The sequence below is a fragment of the Martes martes genome (genome assembly GCF_963455335.1).
Source record: "Martes martes genome assembly, chromosome: 16".
Lineage (NCBI taxonomy): Eukaryota > Metazoa > Chordata > Mammalia > Carnivora > Mustelidae > Martes > Martes martes.
The window spans coordinates 32,841,280-32,869,208 of NC_137904.1; the positions used below are offsets into that span (position 1 = coordinate 32,841,280).

The 27,929-nt window shown below is 60.3% G+C and overlaps 1 protein-coding gene across 1 annotated transcript; it reads left to right on the top strand.

Annotated features, from left to right (window-relative positions):
* Nucleotides 1-2,813: 2,813 nt before the first annotated feature.
* Nucleotides 2,814-27,465, top strand: TSPOAP1 (TSPO associated protein 1; the record flags this gene model as incomplete). Its single annotated transcript, XM_080827421.1, has 32 exons — nucleotides 2,814-3,143; nucleotides 3,939-4,046; nucleotides 4,333-4,461; nucleotides 5,045-5,224; nucleotides 5,764-5,949; nucleotides 7,152-7,229; nucleotides 7,317-7,400; nucleotides 7,605-7,694; nucleotides 7,876-7,998; nucleotides 8,249-8,353; nucleotides 9,632-9,682; nucleotides 10,103-10,123; nucleotides 10,885-11,089; nucleotides 11,701-11,873; nucleotides 13,053-13,168; nucleotides 13,458-13,567; nucleotides 16,365-17,195; nucleotides 17,348-17,499; nucleotides 17,855-18,226; nucleotides 18,313-18,531; nucleotides 18,874-19,056; nucleotides 19,649-20,506; nucleotides 21,128-21,227; nucleotides 21,319-21,473; nucleotides 22,078-22,246; nucleotides 22,619-22,690; nucleotides 23,097-23,129; nucleotides 23,325-23,428; nucleotides 23,513-23,584; nucleotides 23,825-23,935; nucleotides 24,578-24,637; nucleotides 26,323-27,465. 31 exons carry the CDS (start codon nucleotides 2,814-2,816, stop codon nucleotides 24,605-24,607), a joined length of 5,550 nt encoding a protein of 1,849 aa, XP_080683547.1. The 3' UTR covers nucleotides 24,608-24,637; nucleotides 26,323-27,465.
* Between the last annotated feature and the right edge of the window lie 464 nt (nucleotides 27,466-27,929).

Consider the following 27,929-nt stretch of genomic DNA (forward strand, 5'->3'; position numbering starts at 1 on the left):
CGCTGAATGGCCTTAGCGGGCACAGGGGTAGGGTGGGCACACAGAGGGGTTGGGAGGGAGAATCACTCACTTGCTTGAGAGAAATGGGTTTGGCCCTGTCTGTGAGACCAGAAGAGAGCTCTGGGCCTGGCCTGGCCAGCTTGGGAAAGAAGGAGGGGACGGGGACTGTATGGCATGGGGTGAGGCGGTGAGGCCTCCCTACAAAGCCAGGAACGGGGACAGGACAGGGAGCGACAGGGCCAGGAGGGGCCCCCCTACCTTATTCCCTGCTCTGGCCCTGCCCTGACCTCCATTCACTTTCCACACCCCTAAACTGAAAGTGACCTACCTCCAATCCCAACCTAAGGAAGTCCTGTGGGTCCTTGGTTGTCTAAAAATTGGTATAAACCCACTGTGGCACACACACAAAGCCTCTTATGCATAAACGAGGGCACAGATTCTAATAGCCAACATATACACACACCATCATGTGTGTGCATTTCTGCACAAGGCCCCCCCACATGCTAGCAACACACGCGGGCAGTGACATATGCATGTGACATTCTTGGCATGTCAGTCAATGACACAGGGACATATGCACAGTCAGAACACACACATGAACAACAGAATACACACATGCAACGCCATAAACACACATGATGTGTGCTACACACGGAAGAGCATACAAACACACTCATAGTGATAGTCACATAATGAACGCATCGATGCCCCCCCCACACAGGCCGGCACACTCCTACATGAGAATCCATACCCAGAAGCTACTCAGTGGCATATCTAAATACAAGGATGTAAATAAAATCATGTCATTGTCATTACACATATTGACGTGACTGCACGAAAGTGTGTCATTATATATTGTGAAATGTCTGAGAACGGCACACGTATACATGCCTGTGACATACGTGCTGTAACTCACACAGAGACACATAATAACACACACATACACATACGTGTCTCTGTGTACAGCAGCCCCCTCCCGTGTATACGGAGAGAAATACATGCCTGGTCTGTACATGCATATGACAGCAGGATCCACACCGTGGGGCACACACTGATGTACACACTACTGTAGGGAAGTGAGGATACCACCTCCTCCCCGTGTACTCCCCAGCAGTCTCATCAGCCCCCGCCTGGGTGGATCCCACAGTCGGGGACTCTGGGGCCCCTTGCTGCAGCTGCTGTTCCCCAGGGCACCACACGAGGGCCCCCTACCTGGGTGGAGGCCGGCTTGTGTGCAGGAGGACTTAGTCCCACATTGGGAGGGGACAGGGGCTGCTTCCCCAAGGCCATTCCCAACACCCCTGTCTCTGGAGAATTCATCTAGGCTCCTGTCCCCAAATGCCATCTCCCATGGCACAAAGACAGAGGCTAGACAGAAGACGAACTTCCTCACACTTTGGGGCAAAGCCATCCTGACAGGTATGTGGTCTCCCTGGTTGGCCCAAGATGGCCAGATTGCCCTCAGAATGAAGTCTGCCAGGAGGGAGCCAAAGCAATTCCATTTTCTCCCTCTGTCTCTGTCTTCCTTCTCATTCTTTTGGTTTTTCGGTCTCTCTCTCTTTGTTTCATCTCAAATCCCATCTTTTCTATACCTACCCTTTTCCATGGCTGGCTCTATCTATCTGTCTTACCACCTGGTCTCTGTCTCTACTGGTCTCGGGGTGGGGTTGATGTGGGGAGGACCGTCTGCTGCCCCCTCGCCCCTGTACAAGAAAGGTGCGGGGGCATGTGGGGACGAAGGGTGGGAGGCTACATGTAGGGGGTGGGGGGAGTACTGGGCTGGGATCCCGCGAGGAAGAAGCTCTTCCCTCTGTCCCGACCCTGCCTGCTGGTCCAGCCCACCAGTCCAGCGCCATCACCATGGAAACTAGCAGCCGACTTCCTATTGGTGGGCGGGAGAAAACAGGGAGGGGGAGGGGAGGGCTGTCTCTCCCCTGCTCGACCCCCCCATCCTGAGGCTCAGCCCTCCTCTGCGCTCACCATCTCGGGGCTCCTGGGCTGTAGGGGACCGCTGCAGTCCCCGGAGCTGAGGCCAGCAGGGACAGAGACTATGAGGCAAGCGGCCCACCGACCCAGGCCTCCTTAGGACCAGCCGACTGCCCAGCGAGCGGGAGAGCAGCAGCAGAGAGGGGCAGGAGATAAAGGACCACAGCGGACGGCTGAGGATCACCCCCGCAGCTCCTGCACACCCCAGCCAGGCTGAGGGTCGTGATGGATGGCCAGACTCGCAGACGCTGACGGACACACAATGACACCAATGCACACAGCTGCACAGCACTGAGCTGCTCGGATACAACCAGTGACAGCGTCACACGCTGCCACAGCCCTGCAACACAGACACCCACACACACACGGAGAAACAACTGGTAACTCTGAAACAGGCACAGACAGTGACACGCAGAACCACTACCCCGACACACACGGGCGGGGGCATCCGTCCTCCAAACCCATCCAGGGCAGCGCTGCCCTGGACACACCAAGCTGGAGACACACGCCAACCTTCCCCCAGGCGCTGCTGCTGGTGGCCTCTGCACACCCTCCCTGCCCCCACGGGGACACCCTCGCTCCTCCACACACCCGCGCACACACAACCGCGAGCAAACATAGCTCGCCTACCCCTAGCTTCGCCTCTGGCAGCTCCGACTCCTGCAGCCTCCTTTGTGGGTGAGGAAGAACAGCCAACCTCGGATGAAGCCTCGGTGAAGCCAGGAGCTCGGAGAAGAGGGGGTCTGGCCTGGCATGACCCTCGCCAGCCCCTCTGCTTGGCTGGGTGATGTCCCCCGGCCTGGGTCCTGGGGCCCCTCGGCAGGATCATGGAGCAACTGACACCCCTCCCACGGCTGGGGGACCCCAGAGCCATGGAGCCATGGGCCCTGCCCGCCTGGAAGAGCTGGACTCCGGGCCAGGGGAGCGACCCCAGAGGCACGACCCTAAGCATTGCCGACACTCCAGCAGCTCTGCAGGGTGGAGAGCTGGAGCCTGAGGGGAACTCCCAGCCTGAGGGAGCCCAGAGCCCCGGGGCGATGGGGGGCACTGACCCCGAAGGAACCAAAACTGGGCTGCCTGGCCTGAGGCACCAAGCAGTGAGCTCCAGACCCAGCTGCCCGAGGCGGGAGGACGAGGAGGTGGAGGCTCTCCCTAAGGTACGGGGGCTGGGGAGGGCTGGGGTCTACGTGGTGGGGCCTCTCATGATGCCCTCCAGCCTGGGCACTAAATGCCGCCCCGCGGCCCGCATCTCGTCTCCTGGCCTGTCTGTCTGGGGGTCCCTCTGTGACTGTGTGGCATGGCTTCACTGGGCAGGAATCTCAGGGGCTCCATTTTTTGCCATGTCTGTCCTTCTGACTCTCTGCCTGTCTGCTGCATCTGGCCCTGCCCCTGCCCCTTCCTTCTGGGGTCTCTCTCTCTGATGGTCTGTGTATCCTCTGAGAGTCTCTGTCCTTGGGGGCTGGAGGAGCTGGGGGGTAGGGGTGGTGGGGGTTGCGGAGGTGCGCGGTGGACTCAGAGTTCAGAGGAAGCAGATTCAGGGGATGGGGCTCAGTGCTGGGCTGAGTCAGGTAGGACAAGGCTTGGGGTAGATGTGAGCAACCTCCTATAGAAGATGGAAGGACCAGGGCTTTGGGGGAAGGAAGGGGACACAGGGCCCATAAAGAGCCTGGAGGGTTGGGGCTGGGAGCTCGAGATGGCATTTCCCAGGAGGAGATGGGCAAAGACAGAAAGAACTCGGGACTAGCAGAGAGGGGACCAGGGATGGAGGAGGCCAGTGTGGGCTCCCTCTTGGCCTCCTAAGCTCATCTCTGAAAGGCCTGGGACATAGGGGAAGAACCTTCTCATCTCCATGTCTCCCTAGACTGCTGGCAGGCAGGATGCTTCCATATGGAGGGCTTTGGCTAGGGAGGGTGTGTTCCTGAGGTGCGGTGCCCTGTCCTTCCCTGTGCCAGGGCAAGTTGAACACTGGCTGCGGGGACAGGCCTGATCTGGAGCTGCTGAGGGCCTTGGGGGAGCTGCAGCAGCGCTGTGCCATCCTTAAGGAGGAAAATCAGATGCTGGTGAGGCTTGGAAAGCAAGTCCTGAGTCCCGGTTGGAGCTGGGGGAAGGCAGACTCAGACACCCCAGCCCTCTGCCTCAGCAGCCTCCCCATCCCATAAACTCTCCCTCCAAGTGAGGGCTACCTGGAGGGGATATGATCCCAAGACCCAGAGAGGGTGAACCCCGATCTAGAGTTGCCAAGTACCCCACTGTGAGCCCAGGGTTCTAACCCAAGTCCTGGACAGTAAGGATTGGGTCCGTGGGGGTGCTCTCAACATGCCCCAATTCTGGCTGACCCCTTGTCAGAGGAAGAGCAGCTTCCCCGAGACAGAGGAGAAGGTGCGGAGGCTGAAGCGGAAGAATGCGGAGCTGGCGGTCATTGCCAAGCGCCTGGAGGAGAGGGCCCGGAAGCTGCAGGAGACTAACCTGAAGGTGGTGAGGCTGGGAGGCTGCTGGATGGAGGTCGGGTGACCAGGGAGAGAGGGAAGCCCGACCAGGTCTGAGGGAGTGGGCCTTAGGAGGTGTGAACTCCTAACACCCAGGAAGCAGGAATCCGGGGGCCAAGGGGTAGGAAGAGCAAATGCTGGCTGGGCTGGGAGGCCAAGGGTTTCTGGAGTTACGGGAGGAAGGGAAGGGCTGGGCGGGGAGTTCCTGAAGAGGCAGAGAGCAGGTTTCTGGATTACCACGTGCTGGTGCTGGCTGCAGCCTCCCGCTGAGCTCATCTCTGGGTGCAGAGCTGGTGGGGGCAGGGATGAAGACCCATGACAGTGGCAGCCCTGAATTAGCAGCATCCTTTGGGCCTCTACTAAAATGTGGAGTTAACCCTCTCAGTCCTGTCTGAGGATTTGCTGGGATGGAGTCAAGTGAGGCTAGCCTTTCCCTAAAGCCCCCAATACAGGGGGGAAGCAGGAGGCCACGCTTCCAGGTTTTCATCCTAACCCTCTGTTGAGAGGAGCTGAGGAGGGGAGATGTGTCCCAATCCTCAGATGACCATTGGCCTTACCCCTCCTCTGGCCAGGTGAGTGCCCCCATGCCCCGACCTGGGGCCAGCTTGGAGCTGTGCCAGAAGGCCCTGGCCCATCAGCGAGCCCGGGACCTCAGTGAGACAGCCAGCGCCCTGCTGGCTAAGGACAAGCAGATCGCTGCCTTGCAGCGGGAGTGCAGGGAGCTGCAGGCCAGGCTCACCCTGGTTGGCAAGGTGCGAGGCCCGGTCACCCCTTCCCGATCAGCCTTACACGGGGGCCGCCTGCCTGGCTTGTGGGATGTGGACGAGATGTTGATGAGATGCAAATGAAGCAGGAAGGTGGAAGCTGCTGGGGAGTAGGTTCCCCTGGCAACGGCCCAGGTGGGAGCAGGGAGAAGGAGCCTGAACCGAAGGGGGTGGAGCCTCGAGTCCCAGACCTGGGAATCTCTGTGCTCCAGGCTTGGGGCTGTATGCCAGCGGGTCTCGCTGTATGAATCCACACATACCTCACACTTGCGTGAAGCGATGTTCACAAGGCATTTAGCACAGTGCCGGGCACACCGTGAGTGCCCAGTAAATGAGTTACCGTGACTGCACACGGGTTCGCGGAAGCATGTGGCCGGATACGCATGCACCTATGACCAGGCATGTACGCAGGGGAGGGTCTGCACGTTTCCGCGCGTCGGAGCCCCTCCAGCAAGGTGGAGGGCGGGTTCTAGCCCCGGGTGGTCAGGGCTAGGCCTGACTCCCCTCCCTGTCCCCACCAACCCCAGGAGGGCCCCCAGTGGCTCCACGTGCGGGACTTCGACCGCCTGCTGCGCGAGTCCCAGCGGGAGGTGCTGCGGCTGCAGAGGCAGATCGCCCTGCGCAACCAGCAGGAGCCGCCCCGGCCGCTCCGGCCCCCCGGCCCCGCGGCCCCAGCCAGAGCAGGGGCTCCCGCCCCGGGGGCCCCGGGAGAGGTGAGCTCCGGCGCGGGGGCAGGTATGGGGGCGTCTGTAGATGGGGGGCTCCGGGATCTCCCCCGGCACCGGCGCGCCGAGCCCCGAGGACCCGCTAGTGGCGTGTGCTCTCCGAAGGCCCGGGGAAGCTTTCCGGACCCCGGAGGGGTGGGTCGCCGGTACCTGCGCCGCGCCGACCCCGGCCATTCGGGGTCCGCCCTCCGCAGGCCTGCGCCCCGCCGCCCCTGCCGCGCCGCCAGTGGTACGGCCCGGCCGCAAATCCCCGGTTGCCCTGGCAGCCGCCCGGGGCCCAGCCCGCGCCGCCGCCTCCCGCCGCCGCCCTACCGCGGGGACGCCCCCTTCAGCCCCGGCCTGGTCCGCCAGGCCCGGCCCCGGCCCCCCGGGGGCGGCGGTGCGTCCGCCTCGGTTCCAGGTACGGGCGACCCTCCCTGGGCGCTGGGCTTCGGCGGCTGCTGTCGCGAGGGTTTGGGACCCCGCTCCGGACCCCCAGAACTTAGAGGTCTGGCTCCCCTCCATCCTCTCTACTTGGGCGGCACCTAGGTTCCCCTCGTTCTGGCAAGAGGGGTGGGAGAAGGGGCTCCACAGCGACCAAGGCCTCCGGGCGTGGAGCGCTTCTCGCACAGGTGTTGACCCTCTGCCTGACCCAGGGAGCGAGAGGCCCCTCCCGCCAGGAGCTGCCCTCCCCGGGAGTCCGCACAGAGAAACTCAGGTGCGGTGCGGCGGGCTTGGGGGAAGCTAGGAAGAGGGTCTGGCCCGGCCTGCAGTGCTCTAGGCAGAGCCGGGGCGCCGATGGTCCAGGATTCCTAGCTCAGGGAGCACCACATCCCTGGGGGCGCCGGGCTGTCTCCTAGCTCTCTGCCAGTCACTGAAGGACACCCGGGACGGTTATTGAGTGCAGAGCAGGGCTGCTGTTGGAAGCTAAAAAGGGAAAGCTTTGGCCTGGATAAGGGACCCATCTCCCAGGGCACACACGGGTCTCAGGATCTTGAAGCGTATGTCTAGAGGACACAGGGGTGCTGCCTCTGCCCTCCCCCGTGAGCCAGAGCTGTGTGCAGGCAGCAGTCGCCCTCCCTTGTGGAGCAGGGATGGCTTTGCTGACTGTGAGATGGGGTGGGAGCCTGCCACACATAGGCTGGGCAGGGGGGCGGGCTGCCCTGGGGCCCTGTTCTCAGGTGCCAGCCCCCATCCCTGGGCATTTCCAGGCCACGCCCCAGGAGGATGTGGAGAACCCACTGGCTGTCCTAGGGGAGCCTGAGAGACAGCAGAGGGTGCAGCAGCTGGTAAGTCCCAGGTCAAGGGCTCGAGGCAACCAGTTGTGGGGCAGGTCTGCCTTCCCACATGAGGAGCCCTTGGTTCTGACCCCACAGGAGTCAGAGCTCAGCAAGAAGCGAAAGAAATGCGAGAGCCTGGAACAGGAAGCCCGGAAAAAGCAGAGGAGATGTGAGGAGCTGGTAAGCTCCCCGAGGCCAGCCAGGTGGTGGGCTCCCTCTCAGCTCTGCCTTCGCCCCTCCTGCCCTTCGGGACTCTTCTGCCCTGCCTGGCACAGGGTCCAGGTGGGGGAGGAAGGCCTTGTCTGGGAGGGCCAGGTCCTCTGTGTGGGGTGAGGAGGTGTGTGGGCGCCAAGCCCCCTCCCCAGAGCTCCCCCGGTCTCTCAGGAACTGCAGCTGAGAGAAGCCCAGAACGAGAATGCCCGCCTCGTGGAGGAGAACTCTCGGCTCAGTGGGAGAGCCACGGAAAAGGAGCAGGTAGCCGCTCTGCCCATCGCCGTGGGGCTTGGGCTTCTGCTGGAACCCTGGTCCCCGGGCAAGGAGCTGTCTCCTCTCCCCACCGCACTGGGCTCGAGTGTGAAGGGCACTGTTCCCCGGGCGAGGGAGCTACTGGGACAAGGCCGACACACCTGGCTCCCTGCCCCTGCCCCTTCTCCAGGTGGAGTGGGAGAATGCAGAGCTGAAGGGCCAGCTCCTGGGGGTGACGCAGGAGAGGGACTCGGCCCTTCGCAAGAGCCAGGGCCTGCAGAGCAAGCTGGAGAGCCTGGAGCAGGTGCTGAAGGTGAGGAGCCAGCGGAGATCGGGGGAGGGTCTCCGTCCCTGGCACAAGGAGTAAATGGGATGGTCAGATGTGCCCCGTGTGGAGCACTGGGGTCTGAGGTCCAGTCCTGGTGCAGCCAACCACTGCCCGTCTCTGGCCTTGGTTTCCTTTTTAACAGAGGGTACTGGAACCTGTAGGGTCTGAGGCTCTCTCCTCGTAGAGCTACAGGAACAGTGGAGGGGGACCCTGGCCCTGACCTCTTGTCTTTCAGCACATGCGGGAGGTGGCCCAGCGGAGGCAGCAGCTGGAGGTGGAGCATGAGCAGGCCCGGCTCAGCCTGCAGGAGAAGCAAGAGGAGGTCCGGAGGCTGCAGCAGGTGGGAGCAGGGGGCAGGGAGGGCTGGGAGGCCGCTGGAGCCCTCAGTCGTCCACTCATCCAGTGAGCATTTACTGAGCATCCACTGAGTGCCATGTTCTGTGCCAGGCACTGGGCGACAGTGGTGGGGAAAGAACAGGTCCTAGACCAGTCAACAAATAAGCAGATGCTCGAGTGAGATGACCCTCATCACTGACGGGCCCAGCGGGGACATGACCAGGATGGGGCCAGGGGCCACTTTAGAGAGGGTGGCAGGGAAGGCCTCTAATAATACCTTAAGGTTGAGGAGGAGCCTGCCAAAGAGTGTTCCAGGTGGGAGAATCAAAGTGCAAATGTCCTGTGGCAGGAAAGAGTGTGGGGCCAGAGCAGTGTGGCTAGAATAGAACCACAGGAATAGGCAAGAGCCAGATCACTTGAGCAGCTCCATGGAATGTAGGGGTTGGGGGAGTGGGTGAGGAGGCAGGTGGTTGGTCGGGTGTCAGGGCTGCCGCAGGTGGGAAAGGATATCCACCTGGACTAAGGTGCAGGAAGGGCAGGTGGAAAGGGGGAGGACTTGAAATATATTTTGGACCTAGAATTGACAAGACTCCATAGGATTCTCGTAGCGCCCCTTCTCTTTTCAGCCATTTGCTGAGTAGCCCCTGAGGGACAGGCCTGAGGAGGCAAAGGATGAAGGGGCAACAGATGTGAGAGTTAGGGAGTACTGAGTTCTGACTTTGCTTTAGGCTAAGTTTGGGTTGTGTGTAAAAAACATACAAGTGGACATGTCTGTAGACAGTTGGACCTATGGGTCTGGAATCTTGGGGAAGCTGGTCATGAAGATTGTAGAGTCATCGACGTGTCCAGTCGTGTGACTAGATGGGACCCCTTGGGAGAGAGTGAAGAGTATAAGGGGGGCCCAGCCCTGTGCCCTGCAGCACCCTAACATTCCAAAAGGGCAAACAACAGGGAGCAGGTGAAGGAGACTGAGAAGGAGCGTCCCAAGAGGTAGGAGGGAAACCCAGAGGGTAGATGTCCCAGAAAGAGAGAAGCAGTATCAGGCCTCCCTCTCCTTGACACCATTACCTTCTGACCTAAGGTATGGTTCCGGGGTGGGTGTTTGGTGGCGGGTGGCGGGGGGGGGGATCCCTCAGCCTTCCCCTCCCTCTCCTCCCCCCCACCTTTCCGCTCCTTCTTCCCTCCCTTTGCCCAAGCTGTCCCTCCTCTATCCCTCTCCCTTTATCCTGTCCCTTGTTCCTCATCCTTCCCCTCCCACATTTTGCCTCCTCCTCCATTGCAGGCCCAGGCAGAAGCCAAGAGGGAACATGAAGGGGCCGTGCAGCTGCTGGAGGTAGGGTCCCTGCAGGTGGCCAGCGGCAGCACCAGTGTGGGGGGAAGGCAGGGAAGTTCAGGGAGAGCTGGAGTGGACTCTGGGAGGTGTGTGTGTGGGGGGGGATGGGGTTGCAGGAAGGGCCCTTAAATGCTCCAGAGCCCTGGGAACCCCCTCCACCATTGGCCTACTTTGGGCAAGGGCACAGCTGGGTAGGGGCTCTTGGGTCTGGGGGCAGCAGTCTCCCCCACTGCCACCCACTCCCAGAGACTGCCTTCACCCTGAAATATCCTTCCGTTTAGGAACTGCCCAGTCAGTCGAGGGAGCCGACCAGGTAGTGTCCACTTGGGCCCTCTCTCCCTCCCTCCCTCCCTCTCTGCACAGCGACTCGCAGGGTGAGCCATTCTAACCTGTCCTCTGTGCTTTCCTTTCCTGCCACAGTCGACCCTGGATTCCATGCAGGTACACCCCCCTACCCCCATCCTCCCTGGGCTTCCCCTTCCCCTACACCTCTCCAGGCTGGCTGAGCTACGTCTCCTTCCTCAGGTCCAAGTGGCCCCAGCTCTCATGTCCAACAGAGGAGGGTGTGACTAGTAGCAGAGACCCAAGAACGTGTAGACGGGCGGGGGGCCACCTCCTCAACCCAGACCTGCCACAGTGCCTGGCAGACACGAGGCCGTCCCTCCTCTAAAACCTAGCCTCTCACACCCTGAGGAAGTTCATCACCAGTCTAACCCATGCTCCCCTGACCTTGGCCAGGGGAGAGGCCCCAAATGTTGCGATGCTCCTGAAACCTGAGAAAAATTCTTTGAGAAATGGCTCCTTCCTGCCACAAAGATGTCCCTAGCTCCTGTGTGTGTGTGTGGGGGGGGTCTCTCTTGAGGGTAGGGATTTGGGTCACTGGCTATGGGAGGGTGACAAGCTTCGGAGCTGAGGACGGACTGGCAGTGGAGTGGGGAGTGGGTGCTATTCCCTTTGGCTTAGAAGCAGCTGGAAGCAGGAAGCACCACTGCCTGGAGTGGGAGGCGGGCCCCCCCAACAGGTCTGGCGCTTCACCCTCACTATTAAGGCAGTGGGGCCACCAGGCTGAGGGCTGGTGCCCAGGCCCAGGGCTGGGCGGATATGAGCTGAAGCCTGGTGTGGGCTCCTCCCGTGTGGACAGGGCACAGGATGGGACCGGCCACTTGGCTGGGCCTGGTAGCTTATGGGAGGTCTTGGCCCAGGTCCGGGTTCGAGAGCTGGAGGAGCAGTGCCGCACCCAAACAGAGCGCTTCAGCCTCCTGGCACAGGAGCTCCAGGCTTTCCGCCTGCACCCCGGCCCCTTGGATCTACTCACCTCTGCCCTGGGCTACAGTACCCTTGGGGACCACCCCCCACCCCCTTGCTGCTGTTCCACTCCCCAGCCCTGCCGTGGGTCTGGCCCCAAAGGTAAGGTGGACCCCAGCGATATTAGTCTGGAATCCCCAGGCCTGGAGCTTTTGTATAGACCAGAGTGTTCAGAGTCAGAGAAGGCTAACAACTCACCCAGAGTCACACAGCAAATTAGAGCTAGGCCTGGCTAGAACAAAGCTTTGATGGGGGAGAAATGAGCTCCTAGGAGAGTCTGGCCCGGCATTTCGGCCACTGCTCCTCTCCTCCAGCAAGACTCTGCAGTCAGGGCTTGGAGCTGGGCCCTAGGAATCAGCAGCTGGCAGTATGGGCTTGCAAAGAGCTGGGCCGGGAGTCAGTCTGATCCAGGGGCCCCAGGCCCCTCTCACTTGTCAGCCCATGTGATTCTGAGCATGCTGCTAGACCTCTGTGGGTTCTGGTTTCCTAAGCCGTAAGACGGAAAAATTCAGAGCGCCTCATCAGGCTGCTCTGAGGATCATGTGAAATAATATATGTAAAGCACCACCACCTCCACTAGTAAGTTTCCCCCAAGTATTTCCCTCTTAGACAGAACCATGGCTATGGAGGCCCTGACCCTCCTCTCCAAGCGGCCCCACCTTTGCTCCCTAGTCCTTCCTCAGGCCACAGACCACGTGCCATCTTCTCTTTAGACCTTGATCTCCCTCCGGGCTCCCCTGGGCGCTGCACCCCAAAGTCTTCTGAGCCTGTCCCCACCACTGTTACCGGGGTCCCCCGAAGGACGGCCAAGAAGGCAGAGTCCCTCTCCAACTCCTCTCGCTCCGAATCCATCCACAACAGCCCCAAGTCATGCCCCACGCCTGAGGTCAGTGCTGCGGAGGGGCTGGGGGAGAGGGGGGTGGGGGGGCCCTATCTTCCTCTGGTGTCCCCAGGAGTAGGGTGGCTGCTGGCCACGGGGGGGGGGGGAGTCGCAAGTTGGGAAGTGGAGCCAGGCCCTAGGAGGGAAGGGCCTGTGGCTTCCTTGAAGGGCAAGGAGCTCAGGTGGAGGCTGCCCTGCCCTCCAGGGTCCCTGCAGGCCCTACTTAGGGGCTGCCCAGCTCCGCCCCTCCCGGGCTCAGAGAGGCCCCAGAGTGCCGAGCAGGATGGAGGGAGACGCTTTGGCGCCAGGATCCGTATAATGAGACTGTTCATGCGAGTGTCTGAGGCAGAAGCAGATGGTTGTGTGGGAAAGAGCACAGGTTCTGGGATTCCCATCCCAGCTCTGTTTTAGGCGAGTCTCTGACCTTTTCTGGGCTTTGGTTTCCTTGTCAGGATTTAGGATCTAATAAAACCTGCCTTGTAGTGTTGTCGTGAGGATTACATGAGAAAATAAACGGAAGAGCACTACTGTAGGGCACACATTTATTATCAAGTGCTGGATCACCTTGTCCCTCTCTCTACCTCCCAAACCTCAGAAATGGCGGTGGGGGGCGAGGGCGGCAGGTCAGGAGCGGCCCTGCTGTCCGTGGTTGTGGAACACGATAGAACCCAGCCCAGCCTCTTCTGCCCCCTTGTGGGCAAGGAGGACAGTGCAGTCTTTGGCGGTGTGGTTGGAGGGGCCGCCCTGCTCCCCGCTCAGGACCCTCCATGCAAGGACTTTTCAGCCTCTCTCTCCTCGCCTCCAGCTCTCCCCAGTTGGAGTGCTTTGCTGTGTTTTTCCCTTAAATAGACAAACTGCCATTGATCGCCCACCGCACATGGGTGTGGCTGGCTTCTGCTTAGATGGGGAAGGCAACCTTACTGGGCCCATGCAGTAGAGGCCAAAACTCAGGAGGGATCCAGGTTATTCTCACTCCCCTTTGCCAGGGCAGTGGAGCTCTGCCAGGACCTGTGAGCCCGGGTGCTGATTCAGAAAACATCAGGGTTTGTTGCTGCTGGCCTTGTCTGGCAGGTTCTCTCTGTCCCTTCTTGAAGCAGTGGGTCCTCTGGCTTATCTTGGAAACCTGCCTGCATTGCCAATGGCCCTGGGTCCTGAAGAGGACTGGCCCCTTCTGTTTGCCCACAGGTGGACACGGCCAGTGAGGTGGAGGAGCTGGAGGCAGACAGTGTCTCCCTGCTCCCAGCGGCACCCGAGGGTGGCCGGGGAGGAGCCAGGATCCAGGTCTTCCTAGCACGCTACAGGTGGGTGCCTCCCCCTGCTCCCCATTTCCCTAGTGTTTTGGGTGCATGGGAGGAAGGGACCAGGTGAAGAACACCGAGGCCTCTGGAGGTACCGGTAGTGGTACGGGAGTCCTGGTTGGACGTGTCCTCTCAGCCTAGTTGGACTGGGTGGGCACAGCGAGCGCTCTCCTTGGCTCATGGTGGACCACCAAGGGACCATAAAGACCTCATACAATGGGCGAGAGGAGACGGGACACGAAGGTGGGTTGTAGGTCACTGTCCTCTTCCTTCTCCGCACCTCCTTCAACAGCTACAACCCATTCGAGGGCCCCAATGAGAACCCAGAGGCGGAGCTTCCTCTTACTGCTGGCGAGTACATCTACGTCTATGGCAACATGGACGAGGATGGCTTTTTTGAAGGTAGGATGGTAGCAGCGCTGTTGTGTCTGTCCCCCGGCTTTCAAGCTCCTCTTCCCAGAGACCCCCCCACCCCACGCCCCAGACCCTCTCCCCAGCCTGCTCAACCCACCAGAACTTTTCTGACTCTGCTAAAAGGCAGCCCTTGGGGAAGGGACCTAGGCAAGGGGGCAGCTGGTCTGGCTGCAGATCTGCCCCAAGCAGGGCAGGACGGGGCCTGCCGCGGTCTGCATGATGGATGGCGTCACAGGGAATTCGGGCTCAATTTGCTTTTGTGCTACCGGACAGGGCTGGGTGGTGCCTAACTCTAGTGATGTCAGAGTCGGGCAAGTGGCATAGATCTGACGCTGGACTCAGCCGGTGTCAGGAGGAGTAATGAGGGTCCAGAGTCCGGGAAAGGGAGTTAGGAAGTGGTCAGCAGGTGTCCCGGCCCAGGCGGGACGTGGGCTTCAGGGCAGCTCTCCAGGGCCCTTTGGGAGCTCAGGCAATGGAGCAGCTGCCCCGTGACTGAGACTGGACACTAGGGCAGGGCCTGCCAAAGAAATGGTCTCGGGACACTCCCCAGGTGGTCTTGGCTGCCCGGCAGGGAGAATGACGCTATGCCTGCCGAGCCTGGGTTGTGGTGCAGGCAGGGCAGGGGGAGGGCCGTAACCACAGACGGGGATTTAGGAAAGAGGCCAAGTCTGAATCCTCGAGGCCTGAAGCTTGGGGCTTCGAGCCTGCTCAGCATGCCTTCCCCGGGCCGGAGGCTGGTCCCTGAGTAGCTGCCACAAATGATGGTGAAGAGCTAAACTCCCCGGAGATATGCGTAACAGAAGTGGGATTAAGTATTTCCCAGAAAAAGAACACTCTTTAAATGTAAAAAAGAAAAAACTCAGAGCCCATACCTTTTCTTGGAGGGGTGCAGCCAAAACACAACATAGTAACTAACCACGAATCATTAGAATTGGAACTGTCCCATCTGGGATAGACTTAAAGGCCTGGAGCTGGGCCTAGGATGCCCTCTTTCCGCCCCCGACCCCCGCCCTCACCCCCACCAGACTTAGCTAAGTGATGGCTTCGTCTATGCCTGGTGCCACCTGGACCGCTGCCCGAGGTTCGAGCCTTGGGAACCCGGACCTGGCTCTGGCTGGGGCTCCAGCACCAGCCTTTCTGGGCAGTGGATCCGCTTGGTGCGAAGCCTCCTACTTTTCCCATCCCGTTTCTTAGCGTCAGTGCTTATACTGATGTCCTCGGGCTGCCAGACGAGGTTATACACTGGCAGGCGTAAAACAACAGAAATGCTTTCTCTCACACCCCTGGAGGCCAGACATCTTAAATTAAGGTGTTGGCAGGGCCCCGTTCCCTCTGGAGGCCCTCAGGGAGACTCCATTCCCCATTCCCAGCTTCTGGTGGTTCCCTGACTTGTGACCATGTCACCCTGTCTCTGCCTCTGAAGGTCCATTGCCTCCTCCTCTTCGCTCAGTGTCTTGCTCTGTGCGTCTCCTAGAAGGACACTTGTCATTTGATTTAGGACCCATCCATGTAATCTATAACAATCTCTCCTCAAGCTGCTGAACTTAATTACATCTACAAAGATGCTTTTCCCAAATAAGGTCACAGCCACAGGCTCTAGGGATTAGGATGTGGACATGTCTGGGGGAGGTCACCAGTCGACCCACTCCAAGAACTTAGAGTATCGAAATCGTTGGAAGGCACTGTTGTTTCTTCAAGTTTCCTTACGTTCTCTCACTCCTAGCATGAGTAGAGAGTGAGGGGGCTGGGGAAACTCACTGGCCCTCCTGCTGCTCAGACCCGTTTTCCTCTTCCACACCCTCTTCCTTAAGCCCAGGCCCCTACTTCCCCTTCCTCCAAATAAGGCCCAGCAGCCCCCAGCCTGTCTGTTCCCTGGGGACCCTCTCCCTTCTCCCGAATTAGCTGTGACATGACACGCTGTGTGCCCAGTTTCTTCCTTCCTGGGCATACCTCTGTTGTCACGTGTTTAGGGGAATGTGCACAAGGTAACAGAACCTATCTTGGGTCACTGCCTGGACCGGCCACCAGTCATGCTCCTAGGCCCCCAGCCCGAGGTGGGTCCTCATCTCTTCTAGAGCCCGCAGGGGAATCTTCTTTAGCACTTAGGTCTTTTGTCCCTAGAATTCCTTCCCTTGCCCTGACCAGGTGGTGCTCCAAGGAGGTCAGTTTTCCACGAAGGGAAGTTGAAGGGCGCCCCGTCCCCACTCCTTTGGTCTTTGTAGTAGGAACGTTTTCGAACGCACAGAAAGTTCAAAGAATGATACGGTGAACACCTATATCCTCAACATCTAGATTAAATGGTTGTTAACATTTTGTCATATTTGCTTTCTCCATCTGTAGGTTAAAAAAGAGAAAAGAGGTAAAAGCGAGTTGTAGACGTGCTGACGTTTTGCCTAGTCGCGGTTCGGTGCTCATCTCAGAAAAGGGACGTTCTCTGACAGCTTAGCACCGCCTAGGCTCTTGTTAGAAATTCAGACTTACAGCGCCACCCAGACCTAAGTCAGAATCTGCATTTTAACAAATCTCTAGGCGATTCCCATGCGCATTAAAATTTAAGAAGTGCTGTCCTCTATCACGGGGCTGTGGGGCTGTTATCGCTCCTGGGAATATTAGCAAGAACTCCCTACTGTTGACTGTTCTTGTCTTTTAAAAAGTGCTCACAGATAAATGTTGATTTGAGTCAAATGCTTAAGATCATGCACTAACCAAAGCTAAAATGCATTTATTGGACTGGTTTTTCTCTACCTCCTCTCTGTCTTCCCCTTCCCTGCCCTCCCTCTGCCAGGGGAGCTCATGGATGGCCGAAGGGGCCTGGTCCCTTCCAATTTTGTAGAGCGTGTGTCCGACGATGACCTCCTGACCTCCCTCCCTCCGGAGCTGGCCGATCTGTCCCACAGCTCAGGCCCTGAACTCAGTTTCCTGAGCGGAGGAGGGGGTGGCGGCAGTAGCGGGGGCCAGAGCAGTGGGGGCCGCAGCCAGCCCAGACCTGAGGACGAGGCTGCAGGGGACGAGCTCAGTCTGAGCCCCCAGCCTGAGGGCCTGGGTGGGCCCCCTGCTGTGCCTTACCCCCGCAGCCTGGTGGTACTCAGGCAGCTTGCCCACAGTGTGGTACTGGCCTGGGAGCCACCTCCTGAGCGCGTGGAGCTACGGGGCTACCATATCTGCGTGAATGGGGAGCTGCGTCAGGCCCTGGGGCCAGGGGTGCCCCCCAAGGCTGTGCTTGAGAACCTGGACCTGCGGGCCGGGCCCCTCCGTGTTTCTGTGCAGGCCCTGACCATCCAGGGCAGCTCTGACCCTCTGCGCTGTTGCTTGGTGGTGGGTACCCAAGCCGGGGTGGGACCTAGCCAGCTGCGGGTCCACCGATTGACGGCCACGTCTGCCGAGATTACCTGGGTACCTGGCAACAGCAACTTGGCCCATGCCGTCTACCTCAATGGGGAAGAGTGCCCCCCTGCGCGCCCCAGCACCTACTGGGCCACCTTCTGCCACCTGCGGCCTGGGACCCTCTATCAGGCCCGAGTAGAGGCTCAGCTCCCACCTCGAGAGTCTCGGGGACCAGGCTGGGAGAGGCCAGAGCAGTGGGCCGCCACCCTGCAGTTCACCACGCTCCCGGCAGGTAGGCAGCCTGGGGCTCAGACTTGGACTTGGACTGTCTGGAGCACCCAGAAGGCGGGGCTGTGGGTATAACCTGGGTGGGGGGGTGCCAACTAGGCTGCTATCTCGAGGTGAGTGCCTGCATCCCTGGGTCTTGTGCCCTCCTCCCGCCAGGCCCACCCGATGCCCCCCTGGATGTGCAGATTGAGCCGGGACCCTCCCCTGGCATCGTGGTCATCAGCTGGCTCCCGGTAACCATTGACGCTGCCGGCACCTCCAACGGAGTCCGGGTCACAGGCTATGCCATCTATGCTGATGGACAGAAGGTACGCCCTGGGGACTCTGCCTCCCTGTGCCCTGGGAACAGGATGGGGGCCTCTCCTTGCTGCACTCAGAAGCTGAGTCTCCCCAGCCTGGGACACAGGTGCCCTGCCCCCAGCAGGTGGGCGCCATGGACCCAGCAGATTGGTTGAGGGCACGGGCTTTGGTAGCAGGTGACTACAATTCAAAAAGTATGCCACCAACGGGGCCACGCGGCCAGGGGTGGTGTTAAGTGAGAAGAGGTGCACCACGGCTGCCGGGCAATGCCTGGCAAGACGCCAACGGCCACTGCTGCCCTCGTGTCCTGACATGTGGCTCTTGTGGCCTCCATTGCCCAGCTATGTCCCCTCTATCCTGCAGATCATGGAGGTGGCCTCACCCACGGCGGGCAGCGTGCTGGTGGAGCTGTCCCAGCTGCAGCTGCTGCAGGTGTGCAGCGAGGTGACCGTGCGCACCATGTCGCCCCACGGCGAGTCCGCCGACTCCATTCCAGCTCCTGTCCCCCCGGCCCTGGTGGCAGCCTGCCTGCCAGCCACGGTCTCCTGCCCCTCACCACGGCCAGGCTCCGAGGCCAGACTACCGCTTGCTCCAGCCTCCCCCGGGCCTGGAGACCCCAGCTCACCCCTCCGGCGCCCTGACTCGTGTGGAACTCGCGAGCCCCCTGGGGGCCCCCCTGCCAGAGAGACACCAAAAGGATCCCACGAGGAGGAGCCCGTAGTACCTTGCTCTCAGGTACCCTGCTGGGGGGATGGGGGAGCAAGGGGAGGCTGGGAGAAAGGCCTAGGGCTTGGGCGCTTTCTCAGTGCCTGCCATTCCAGGAGGAGGCTGCAGCAGCTGTGCTGGGTGCCTCAGAGGATGGGAGGGCCAGCGAGCCAACCTGGGGCGTGAGAGCTCCTGACCCTGCAGCTTCACCACTGGTCAAGGAAGACGCTCTCCGGGCACCCTGCTCCGGCCAGGGAACACTGGCCCAGCAGGTCACCTGTGCTGAGGCCTGCCTTGGAGGAGACACAGGGTCTGGGCCGAGGCCCAGGGCTGAGGTACGGGGTTGGGGACACTCTGGGCCATCTCCGAATTGGAGCCTGTCTCCCTGCCTCTGCCAGCCCAAATCTGGGGGGTCCTCTCCATTTATTTTCTGCTCTGGTCTGCACTCCAAGTTTGTTGCTTTGTCCCTTTGTTTTCCCAGATGTCTCTTCCTTTTGGCTACTATCCTTCTTCCCACACCTCCCTGCCCCCACCCTGTGCACACCTCCCATTTGGGACATGACCCTCTCTCCCTCTGCCAAGGGACTCCGGTCATTCTGGCTGGGGCCGACCCTTCCAGAGCCCCCTGTGCCTCCTCAGACCCCTCCCTCTCCCCCTCTTTGTCTCACCTCTCGCAGAGGGAGGAGGCAGCAGAGCTCGGGGGCCGTCTGGTGAACTCCCTTGTGGACCACGGTCGCAACTCAGATCTCTCAGACATTCAAGAAGAAGAGGAGGAGGAGGAGGAAGAGGAGCTGGGTTCTACGACGTGTTCTTTCCAGAAGCAGGTTGTTGGCCACAGCATCAGGGAGAATGGGGCCAAGGTAATGGGGGGAGGAGGGGCTGGTGGGCCCTAGACCTCGGGTTCAGGGGCCTCTCACCACCCCCCCCACCCCGTGCCAGCAGCTGCTCCAGCCACCACTGAGTGCCAGCAACATTCTAGGTGTGTGGCCTGGGCCCTGTCCCACGCGGTTGATAGGAAGTTGCTCAGGACTGGCCTTGCCTTCCTGGGAAGAAAGGAGAGGATGAGGAGCTCTCTTCTGCCCCTTCTGCTCCAGCCCACCACACGCAGAGCCCCAGCCATCTGAGATCCCTGCTGGGAGCTTCCAGGGAGGGCTGGGGAGGCCTCTCTGCTATTACAGGAGCAGTCTGCTCCCCGTCGCTCCGTCCCTCCGGGCCCAGCATCCAGGCAGCCTGTTCCTTGGGTGTGTTCCCCAGTTCCTCCTCTGGCTGTGCTCTGGCCATGCTGCGGGGCTTCGGGCCAGCCCCCTCTCTGGTCTTTCCCCTTGACGGAAGCTGAGGGAGGGCTATGGGGTTCTCTGCAACCCCTGCCCTCATTGGAGGACAAAGGTCACAGCTCTCTCCTCTTCCCACGGACCTCTCTTCCCTGCCGCCCTTCCCCCACCCCAGCCCCAGTCCCAGCCTGAGCCCTTCTGTGAGACTGACAGCGACGAGGAGATCTTGGAGCAGATCCTGGAGCTGCCCCTCCAGCAGTTCTGCAGCAAGAAGCTTTTTAGCATCCCCGAGGAGGAGGAAGAGGAGGATGAGGAAGACGAGGAGGCGGATGAGGAAGACGAGGAAAGGCCAGGGACAGGCTGTTCTTCCAGAAACCCGGGCCCACCTGAGCCGGCAACACTGGGGCTGAGCTGTGATAGCAGTCAGCCTCGAGGACCCGGCCCGTGTCCCTTGTCACCAGAGCCCTGCAGGGCTGGGGACCGTCTGGAAGACATGCCTGGACTAGTGGGCGGAAGCAGCCGGAGGCGAGGAAGTGGCTCCCCCGAGAAGCCCCCAAACCGCAGGCGGTCCCCAGATCCCCGTGAACACTGCAGCCGACTTCTCAGCAATGGCGGGCCCCAGGCCTCTGGACGACCAGGCCCCACACGGGAGAGGGGCAGCCCCCCTGTGGGCGAGGGGACCAAGGGTGTGCCAGATGCTGGTGGGAGAGGGCGGCCGCCCCCTTCCCGGAGGTGCTCCCGTGGCCGGGCCCCAGAATCTAGCCTGGCCAGCTGCCTCTCCCCCAAGTGCTTGGAAATCAGCATCGAATATGATTCCGAGGACGAGCAGGAGGCAGGAAGCGGGGGCGTCAGCATCACCAGCTCCTGCTCCCTCGGAGATGGGGAGGCCTGGGGCACAGCCCCCACAGGAAGGTCCAGGGGGCCTCTGAAGGCTAATTCGGGCCCCAACCCCTACCCACGCCTTTCGGTCTGGGAGAAAGGGGAGCCAGAGCGGAGAGGCCGCAGTGCGACTGGCAGAGCTAAGGAGCCGCCCTCCCGGGTCCGTGCCCACTCCCCACCCTGGCAGCCCCCTGCCTGCTGCCGCCTGGTGGCTCTGCTTGCTGCCCACCAGCCGCTCCCATTCCACGCTGCCGCCTCCATCTGCAGAGGTGGGGCTGGGCCTCTGGGCTCCCTCCCCTTCCTCCTCCCACCCACATTCCACTGCTTTGCTGCTTCTGCTGACCGGAACTGGGACGCACAATATTCTGGGACCGCTAGTCACCAATTGCCGCCAGCCAGCCCCCCACCGCCTGTGGGCAGGGTGGCCCTTTTCTCTGCTTAGTTAGTTATGTCTTCGGGACACTGATCCTGAGAAGGCGCTCACCTCTCTCATGCTCCTCCACCAGCTCTCAGAGCTGACCTTAGTCCCCTCTAACTGCACTCATCTGCTGGGCTGCCTGGAGCCAGGGTCCCCCCTCCCGCCTTCCTCCCACCACGGGGGTGTCCGAAGTCTCTGCAAGATGGGCCAAGGCTCCAGGAGAGGAATGTTGTGCCCCTGCTCGGCTGTGCTGCTTGTGCTACGGGGCAGAGCTGGGGAGCGTCCGCGGGGGCCTGCCCCTGCTGCAGTGCCCATCAGTGGGCCGGTGGCTCACTTCTGCTGTCTGTTGCCCTCTCTTTGCAGGCAACAGAGACTGGGGAGCCCAGAGGGCAGGATGGCTCTGGGCGGAGGGGCCCCCCACGGAGAGGGGTCCAGGCCCCCAGGGCACGTGCCACTGAGTTGGGTGAGCACCTGGTGGGAGCTGGGCTGGGCTGAGAGGACCTCTCCTAACCCAACCCTTTGGCCAGAGCTTATGGTCATTTCTGTCTCCACAGCCCCTTTGAGGAGCCCCCCAGAGGAAGCACTGGTTTACCGGGACCTGCCTGTCAGGATCTTCGTGGCTCTGTTTGACTATGACCCTGTGTCAATGTCACCCAACCCTGATGCTGGGGAAGAGGAGCTCCCCTTCAGGGAGGGCCAGATCCTGAAGGTGACTGACTTACTGTGGGCCCCCAGTCCTCTCTCCTCTCCTATCCTGGAGGTGTCCTATCCTGTGTGGGTGAGAACACAGCTTCCAGAGCCAATTGATGACTCTGCTGCTTGTAGCTGTGCAACCTTGGGTAGATGAACTAGCTGCTCTGGGCCTCAGTTTCCTCATTGGTAAAATGGGGATAATGGTCATGTCTGCCTCACAGAGGCGGTTGAGGGGCAGGTTCAGGTTCAGTACACGCAGAGGACGTCAGCTGCCCGGCACACAGCACAGGCTAATAACCGCTGCTGTTGGCGATACAGTTTCTGCTGGGTCTCCAAATATTTGTTGAAGGCTTTTTGCCGTTGCTCTGAGGTTACAGAGACCTAGTCAGGGGTGGGCTGGGTGAACAGATGTGCAGACAGCGAGTGACAAGCCTGTGAAAAGGGCCATCTTCTCTCATCCCTCTGATCCTTATTCTTAGCTCTTTCCCAAATCCCGGTTCATGGCCTGCACAAGGGAGAGTGTTCTTCTGCAATCCTGAGCGGGGTGCTGTGGGGCTCAGGGCCTGGGCCCCAGGGAGCAAGCTGCCCTGGCCTCCTGAGACAACTGGTCTCTCCTTCAGGTGTTTGGGGACAAGGATGCTGACGGCTTCTACCGCGGTGAGGGTGACGGCCGCATGGGCTACGTTCCCTGCAACATGGTGGCCGAGGTGGCCGTGGACAGCCCCGTGGAGAGACAGCAGCTGTTCCAGCGTGGTTATTTGTCCCCAGATGTTCTCACTGAAGGCTCAGGTATGACCTGCGGCCGTCCTGTACCTACTCCCCCCGACCCCCACCTCCAACTCAGCCCCTCCTGAGCAATTTGTATGTCCAGGGTGGCCAGGAGCCTCATCCAGGCAGAGTCCAGCAGAGCCTGCAGCCTTGCAGAGACTGAGGCCGGTGTGGCCCCAGCAGCGGGCTTGCCGTGTGGAGCAGGGGTCTGTTGCAGAGGGGCTGGGCCACGTAGTTCAGATGCTGGAGCTTGGGAATGGGAGAGGAATGCCCTTCAGAGACTTGAGCACGAGAACCCAGGCACAGATCAAAGAGGAGACTCCAGAGTCACTATCCTATTCCCCCTCCCCTGCCTCAGTTTCTTTCTTACATATACTTACCTTTCTGGATCAGGGAATGGTCCCTTTGTCTACGCTACGGCCCGCACAGCTGGGCCTCCCCCCAAGCCTCGCCGCTCCAAGAAAGGTGGGTGAGACCCCCTTCTCCCTCAAGGCCTGTGGGGATGAGTGGGGGTGGGGGACACTGCTGGGCTCTCTGGGGAGACACAGGCGGGATTTTGAGCAGGTAAAAGGAATTAGGGCAGACCTTCATCCACATCCATTCCCTCCACTGGGGGTCTCCCTTTTAATGGGAGCGGGGAGCCGTCTGCTGGGACCTCTGCTGCAGATAGCACCTAACTGCAAATTCTACTTGGCCTGGAGCAAGTCACTTACCTTTCCTGGGTCTTAGCTCACTACCAAACCCAAAGGGCTTGGCTCTGCTCTCGGAACATTTTGTGTGACACTGGGCACACTGCCTGCCCTGGTTCCTCCCCAGCCTGGGATGAGGAGGGCAGCAAGGGGCAGGGCTCACTCACATGTTCTCCCCACAGCTGAGGCGGACAGCGCTGCCCAACCCTGTGCAGGTGAGGGGCCAGTCCTGTGCTGGGGACACTGGGAAAGATGTGGGGCTGGGTGGTGCTTCCGGACTCCCGCCAGGGGTTGCAGTTAGTGGAGAAGTGGTGAATAGGGGGTCAGCAGGCCTCCAGTATAGGGGGGCAGTATGATGTGGGGGGCAGTCCAGAGAGAGTCCCTAGGCCTCTCGCCTTTTCCCTCTGTAGGCCACACCCAGCACGTCTCCTCTGCCAGCCTGAAATCTCCCCGAACCATGGTGGCTGCATTTGACTACAACCCCCGGGAGAGCTCCCCCAACATGGACGTGGAGGTGAGGACCCACAGAGGGAGCCCAGCCAAAGGGGTGGTGACAGCGCCTGCCCAGGGCTCACACCTCCTCTTGGGCTCTCCACAGGCAGAGCTGCCCTTCCGGGCTGGGGACATCATTACTGTGTTCGGGGACATGGACGATGATGGTTTCTACTATGTGAGAACATTGGGATGGGGGGTGTGCCATATGCCCCTTACCCGCCCTTTCAGGGAGGGCTTCCTAGAGCTAGGGAAGGGGATGAGCTAGGGTTCCTGAAGGAAGCCCGGAGGAATGGGCCGAGTCACTGCCCGTGACAATGATGGTGATCTCATGTTGTTTTCCCAGGGGCTCCGGGGCCAAGGGAGTGGGGCTGAGGCCTCTTTCCTGGGCTCAGTCTCACCAGCATCTCCTCCTCAGGGGGAACTCAATGGACAGAGGGGTCTGGTTCCATCCAACTTCCTGGAGGGCCCTGGGCCTGAGACGAGCAGCTCCGACAGGGAGCCCGGGACACCCCAGGCTGAGAGCCAGGTCAGTGAGGAGCTGGGCTCCTGGCTCAGCAGTTGGGGCTGTACCCTGCCAGAGTGTTGGGGTGGGGGGACCAGGACAGTGTCGTGGGAGGCGAGCAGATGAGCACTGTGCCCAGGCTGAAACCGCCATGGAGAGCCCAGCCAGAGCCAGCTCCCTCCCAGTATGCGCCCCTCTCTGCAAAGGAATGATGGCTGTGACCCTGACCCCCGGCCCATCTGACCCAGCTGCCCACACCCCCTTGCTGATGTAGGTGAGGGGACCTCGTGGAAAAGGACCCCCGGCCCCCACACCTCTAGCTAGTCATAGCCTGGGTTTCAGGGGGAACTTCCCACCCTGTCGGGTCTGTCTGCCTCCCAGGTGCCTTTTAAAGACAATTGCCCAGCAGGGCCCAGCATCCCGGGTCCTTGTTCCTAGAGCCTCTTTCTCCTTGCAGTGGGTGGAATACAGTTCCAGTCTCACAAGGCAGGGAGGGGGGAGGAGGCCAGGCCCCAGCAGGAAACCTTGCACTCCCATCTCCAGGATTTCCAAAGGCAGAGGCTGTGCAGAGTTCCAGTTCGTGAGAGCTGGGTGATCTGGTGCCTGGGCAGGGAGCATGTGAGTCAGTCCATAACCCATCTCCTCTCTTTGTTCCCTGTTCTTCAGAGAACGAGGAGGAGACGAGTCCAGTGCTAGATGGAGATAGATATATAGAGAGAGCAACATGTAAGTGGGGGGCTGGCCCCCTCTGTTCCTGTGAGTCCCTACCCCTTACATCACCATCATCAGATAGCGCTCCTTTGTCTTGCTTTCTGGAGCCAACCTGGCTCTTCTCTCTCCCAGGGGACGCGGGAGGGAGATCTTGCCGCGAGCCAGATCCGGGTGTAGGATCGTCCCCTCCCCTTGCCTTTACTCCCAGCAGTGCCAGCTATTACAGGAATACATGTCATTTTAGCATTCCCTGCCCCGGGTTAGCGGACCGCTCGTGTTCTATAGCTCCTGCAGCTATAGAAGATTGTGTCAGAGCCATATCGTGACTCCTCAGTATATTATGACACCATATGACTATGGTGTTATAATATTGTGATTATTATTGGTGACCGAAGCATGATACAGCAATGTCACCAGTAATAATAGTCTCTCTGCCCTTGTCCTCTGCATCATGTCCTGTTGGGGGATCAGATGCATGATTTTACTTCTAATTCTCAATTTTCTCTGTTGGAGGGAATAAAAGGCCAGTGGGGGGGGTGCTTAAACAAAATCCATAGATAACCCCAAACCATTCATCTCTGGGGTTCAGAGACCCCCTTCAGTTTTTTCCCCAGCAACCCCTCCCTCCTGGGATGTTACGGAAGGAGCCCTGGGAAGGAGTGGGAAGAACCTGGGGCTTCCTGGTTGGCCACCAGCCCTGGCTGGTTAGCAGATGCTTAGACCTCTAGGTGCCAAGAGACCTCTTTGTGGGCAGGCCCTGCCGCATCATCAGAGCCCTGGGTGGAGTGGCCCCCGGCTGGGCAGCCAGCTCCCCTGCCTCTGGCCTGGGCTCCAGTGGCTGGGTCTGTCGAGTAGGGGGAGGGGTTTGAGGAAGGGGGCGTGGGGAGGCAGGGGTGGGGAGCACATGGGCTGGCCAAGACGCAGGAGGTCACAGTAGGGATGTGGGAATGGGGAGCAGAGATAGGGAGGCATTCTGGTGGCTGTCCTATTTACTCACCCCATCCTTTAGGCCCCTAATGGCACAGTCCGGGTGGGCTCAGAGCAAGGGGAGCCCCTCACGGTTGCCGGTGGAGTTCGGAGGAGCTTCACAAGGGAGAAATGCTAACAGAGGTGGCACGGCAGCCTCCAGAGCTCGTGAGGGGCCCTGAGTGATGCTCTCTGGCCCAGGCCCCCTCCCCTGCAGCCCTCTCAGAGGCCATTTAAAGAACAGTCCTGATCTCCTCCTCAGGGAGTGGGCACTGCCTCCACTCCCTGACGGGGCCAGGGGTCCGCCTCTGCTTTCTGTGAGGCGGCACAAGAACCGCCTTCCACGGGGCGGGTGGCTGTCCCTAAGTGGTCCTGGTCCTTGCTCCCTTTGCTGCGAGGGGCTGATGTGGGGGAACTGGGGACACCCATCCCAAGGGGCAGGTCCAAGGACTCCAGAGCTCTGTCAGCCCAGTACCCTATAGAGATGACCCAGAGAAGGGGAAGGCCTTGCCCAGGTTCTGGAAGCAGAACTGGACCTTGTCCCTTCTGACTCCCAGCTCAGCGCTCCCTCAGCAGCATTGCACACATTCACCTCTCTGAGCTCTGTTGCAGGGCAGGGGTGGGGGGGTGGGGGCTGTGGTTCTTGACCATGGTCTGTGATGCAGAGGGCTGCAAGCACTCAGTTGGGGCAGGGAGTCAGGCCCTGACTTTGCCCCCTTTCTCTCATTTTCCAGGACTGGGTCCGCTCAACTCAAGGGCCCCCGGTGCCCAGAGGCTGGCCCTGGGCTCCTGGCCCTGGCAGCTTCCCCATGGTTCAACGTGGGGGGGCACAGGGCACAAGCGAGAAGGTATGGGGTCTCCTCTCCAAGGGAAAGCAGCTCCTGAGGAAACTGGGCTCTGGGAAGAAGGAGTGATGCTGTGGCCCAGCCTGCAGGCAGAAGCAGCACCTGGGGCCCCCAGATCACTGGGCGGGGAAGGCCCCGGATGCCCGATCTTCCGAGTTGACACTGGCACTTGGACAGCAATCAGAGACTTGGTGAAGGTCAGAGCTGGTTCTCAAGGATGCATCCTCTGGATGCAGGAGGGGAAACTGAGCCACGGAATGAGGAAGAAACTAGGTCAAGGTGGCCGAGCACCTCAGTCACAACCAGGACCTGTGACTCCCAGTCCGCCCACCTCAGCCTAGGTTCCCACCACATTCTGCTAGTCCCTTCTTTGTTCCTCCCCTCTCTTGATGGCTCTGGCTATCCCGTTAAGTCTTCCTCCCCCTGAAGGCAAGTTTGCACTGGATTCCCCGGAGCCCCTCCTCCCAGGGGGCCGGCGGGGCAGAACCCTGTATATATGTATATACTCAGTGCCTCGGTCCAGCCTCGTCCACGTCGCTTCTACCGCACAGGCCCAGGAAGGAGAAAGGCCATGCCAAAGCGGGCCTTCCCCCGCTCCATAGTGGTCCACCCCTCCTCCCTGCCGCCTGACCTCCTGGGCCCTGTGTGCCCCACCCCCCAAAGACCTGGGGGCCAGCGGGGCAGAAAGCAGGAGTTGGGTTTGCCTTATTTTGCTCATCGGATTCAATTTCTCTTTTGCATCATTTCCCTCTGGTCCCTGTCAGAGTCTGGGGGCTAGGGAAGAGGACAGATTTATGCAGGTGTTTTCATACATCCCCTGTTCAGAGTGGGGTAGACAGCTCTCCACCCTGACCCTCACCAACCCCTCTAACCCTGCGGCCGGGTGAGTGTCTCTGCATGTTTCCTTCACTGTGGTGGGAGATCGTTCGACTGTACCCCCACCCCCTGCCTCCATCTCCAGGGGTGTGGAATGGTGGGGGCATTTGTTTAAAAAGACATTTTATTATAATAAAGTCTATTTTCACAAAACCCATGCTGGGCTCTCCCTGGGGTAAAGGACACCTGGAGGGGTGGGTCATGCTGAGCTTTGGACTTGACCATAGAACCCGGAAGTTACATCTGAGGACGACTGGGGCAAAACCAACCAACACCAAGATGACCAAGCCGTGCTTGGGTTCCTTTTCTGAAGAAGACGGTTTGGCAGCCTCCCAAGTCCCTGGTGGCAGGGCCAGGTGTTTGGAGTTGGGACAGGGTCCTGGCGGGACGGAGAGATCCGGCCGGGGGACGGTGAAACCCAAGAGAAGGCTCAGGTCCCAAGGCAGTCCACTGACCAAACCCTGCCATGCTGACTTTCCTGTGCCAAATGCATAGCCACGATAGATGGAAGAAAAATCAACCGGATAAGCAAGCCAACCATAGAGTTCCTCCTGAAAGCCGGAGGGGGGCGCTCTTAGTAGACCAGAACAGCAGGAGTCCAGAGAGGACAGGGTATGTGT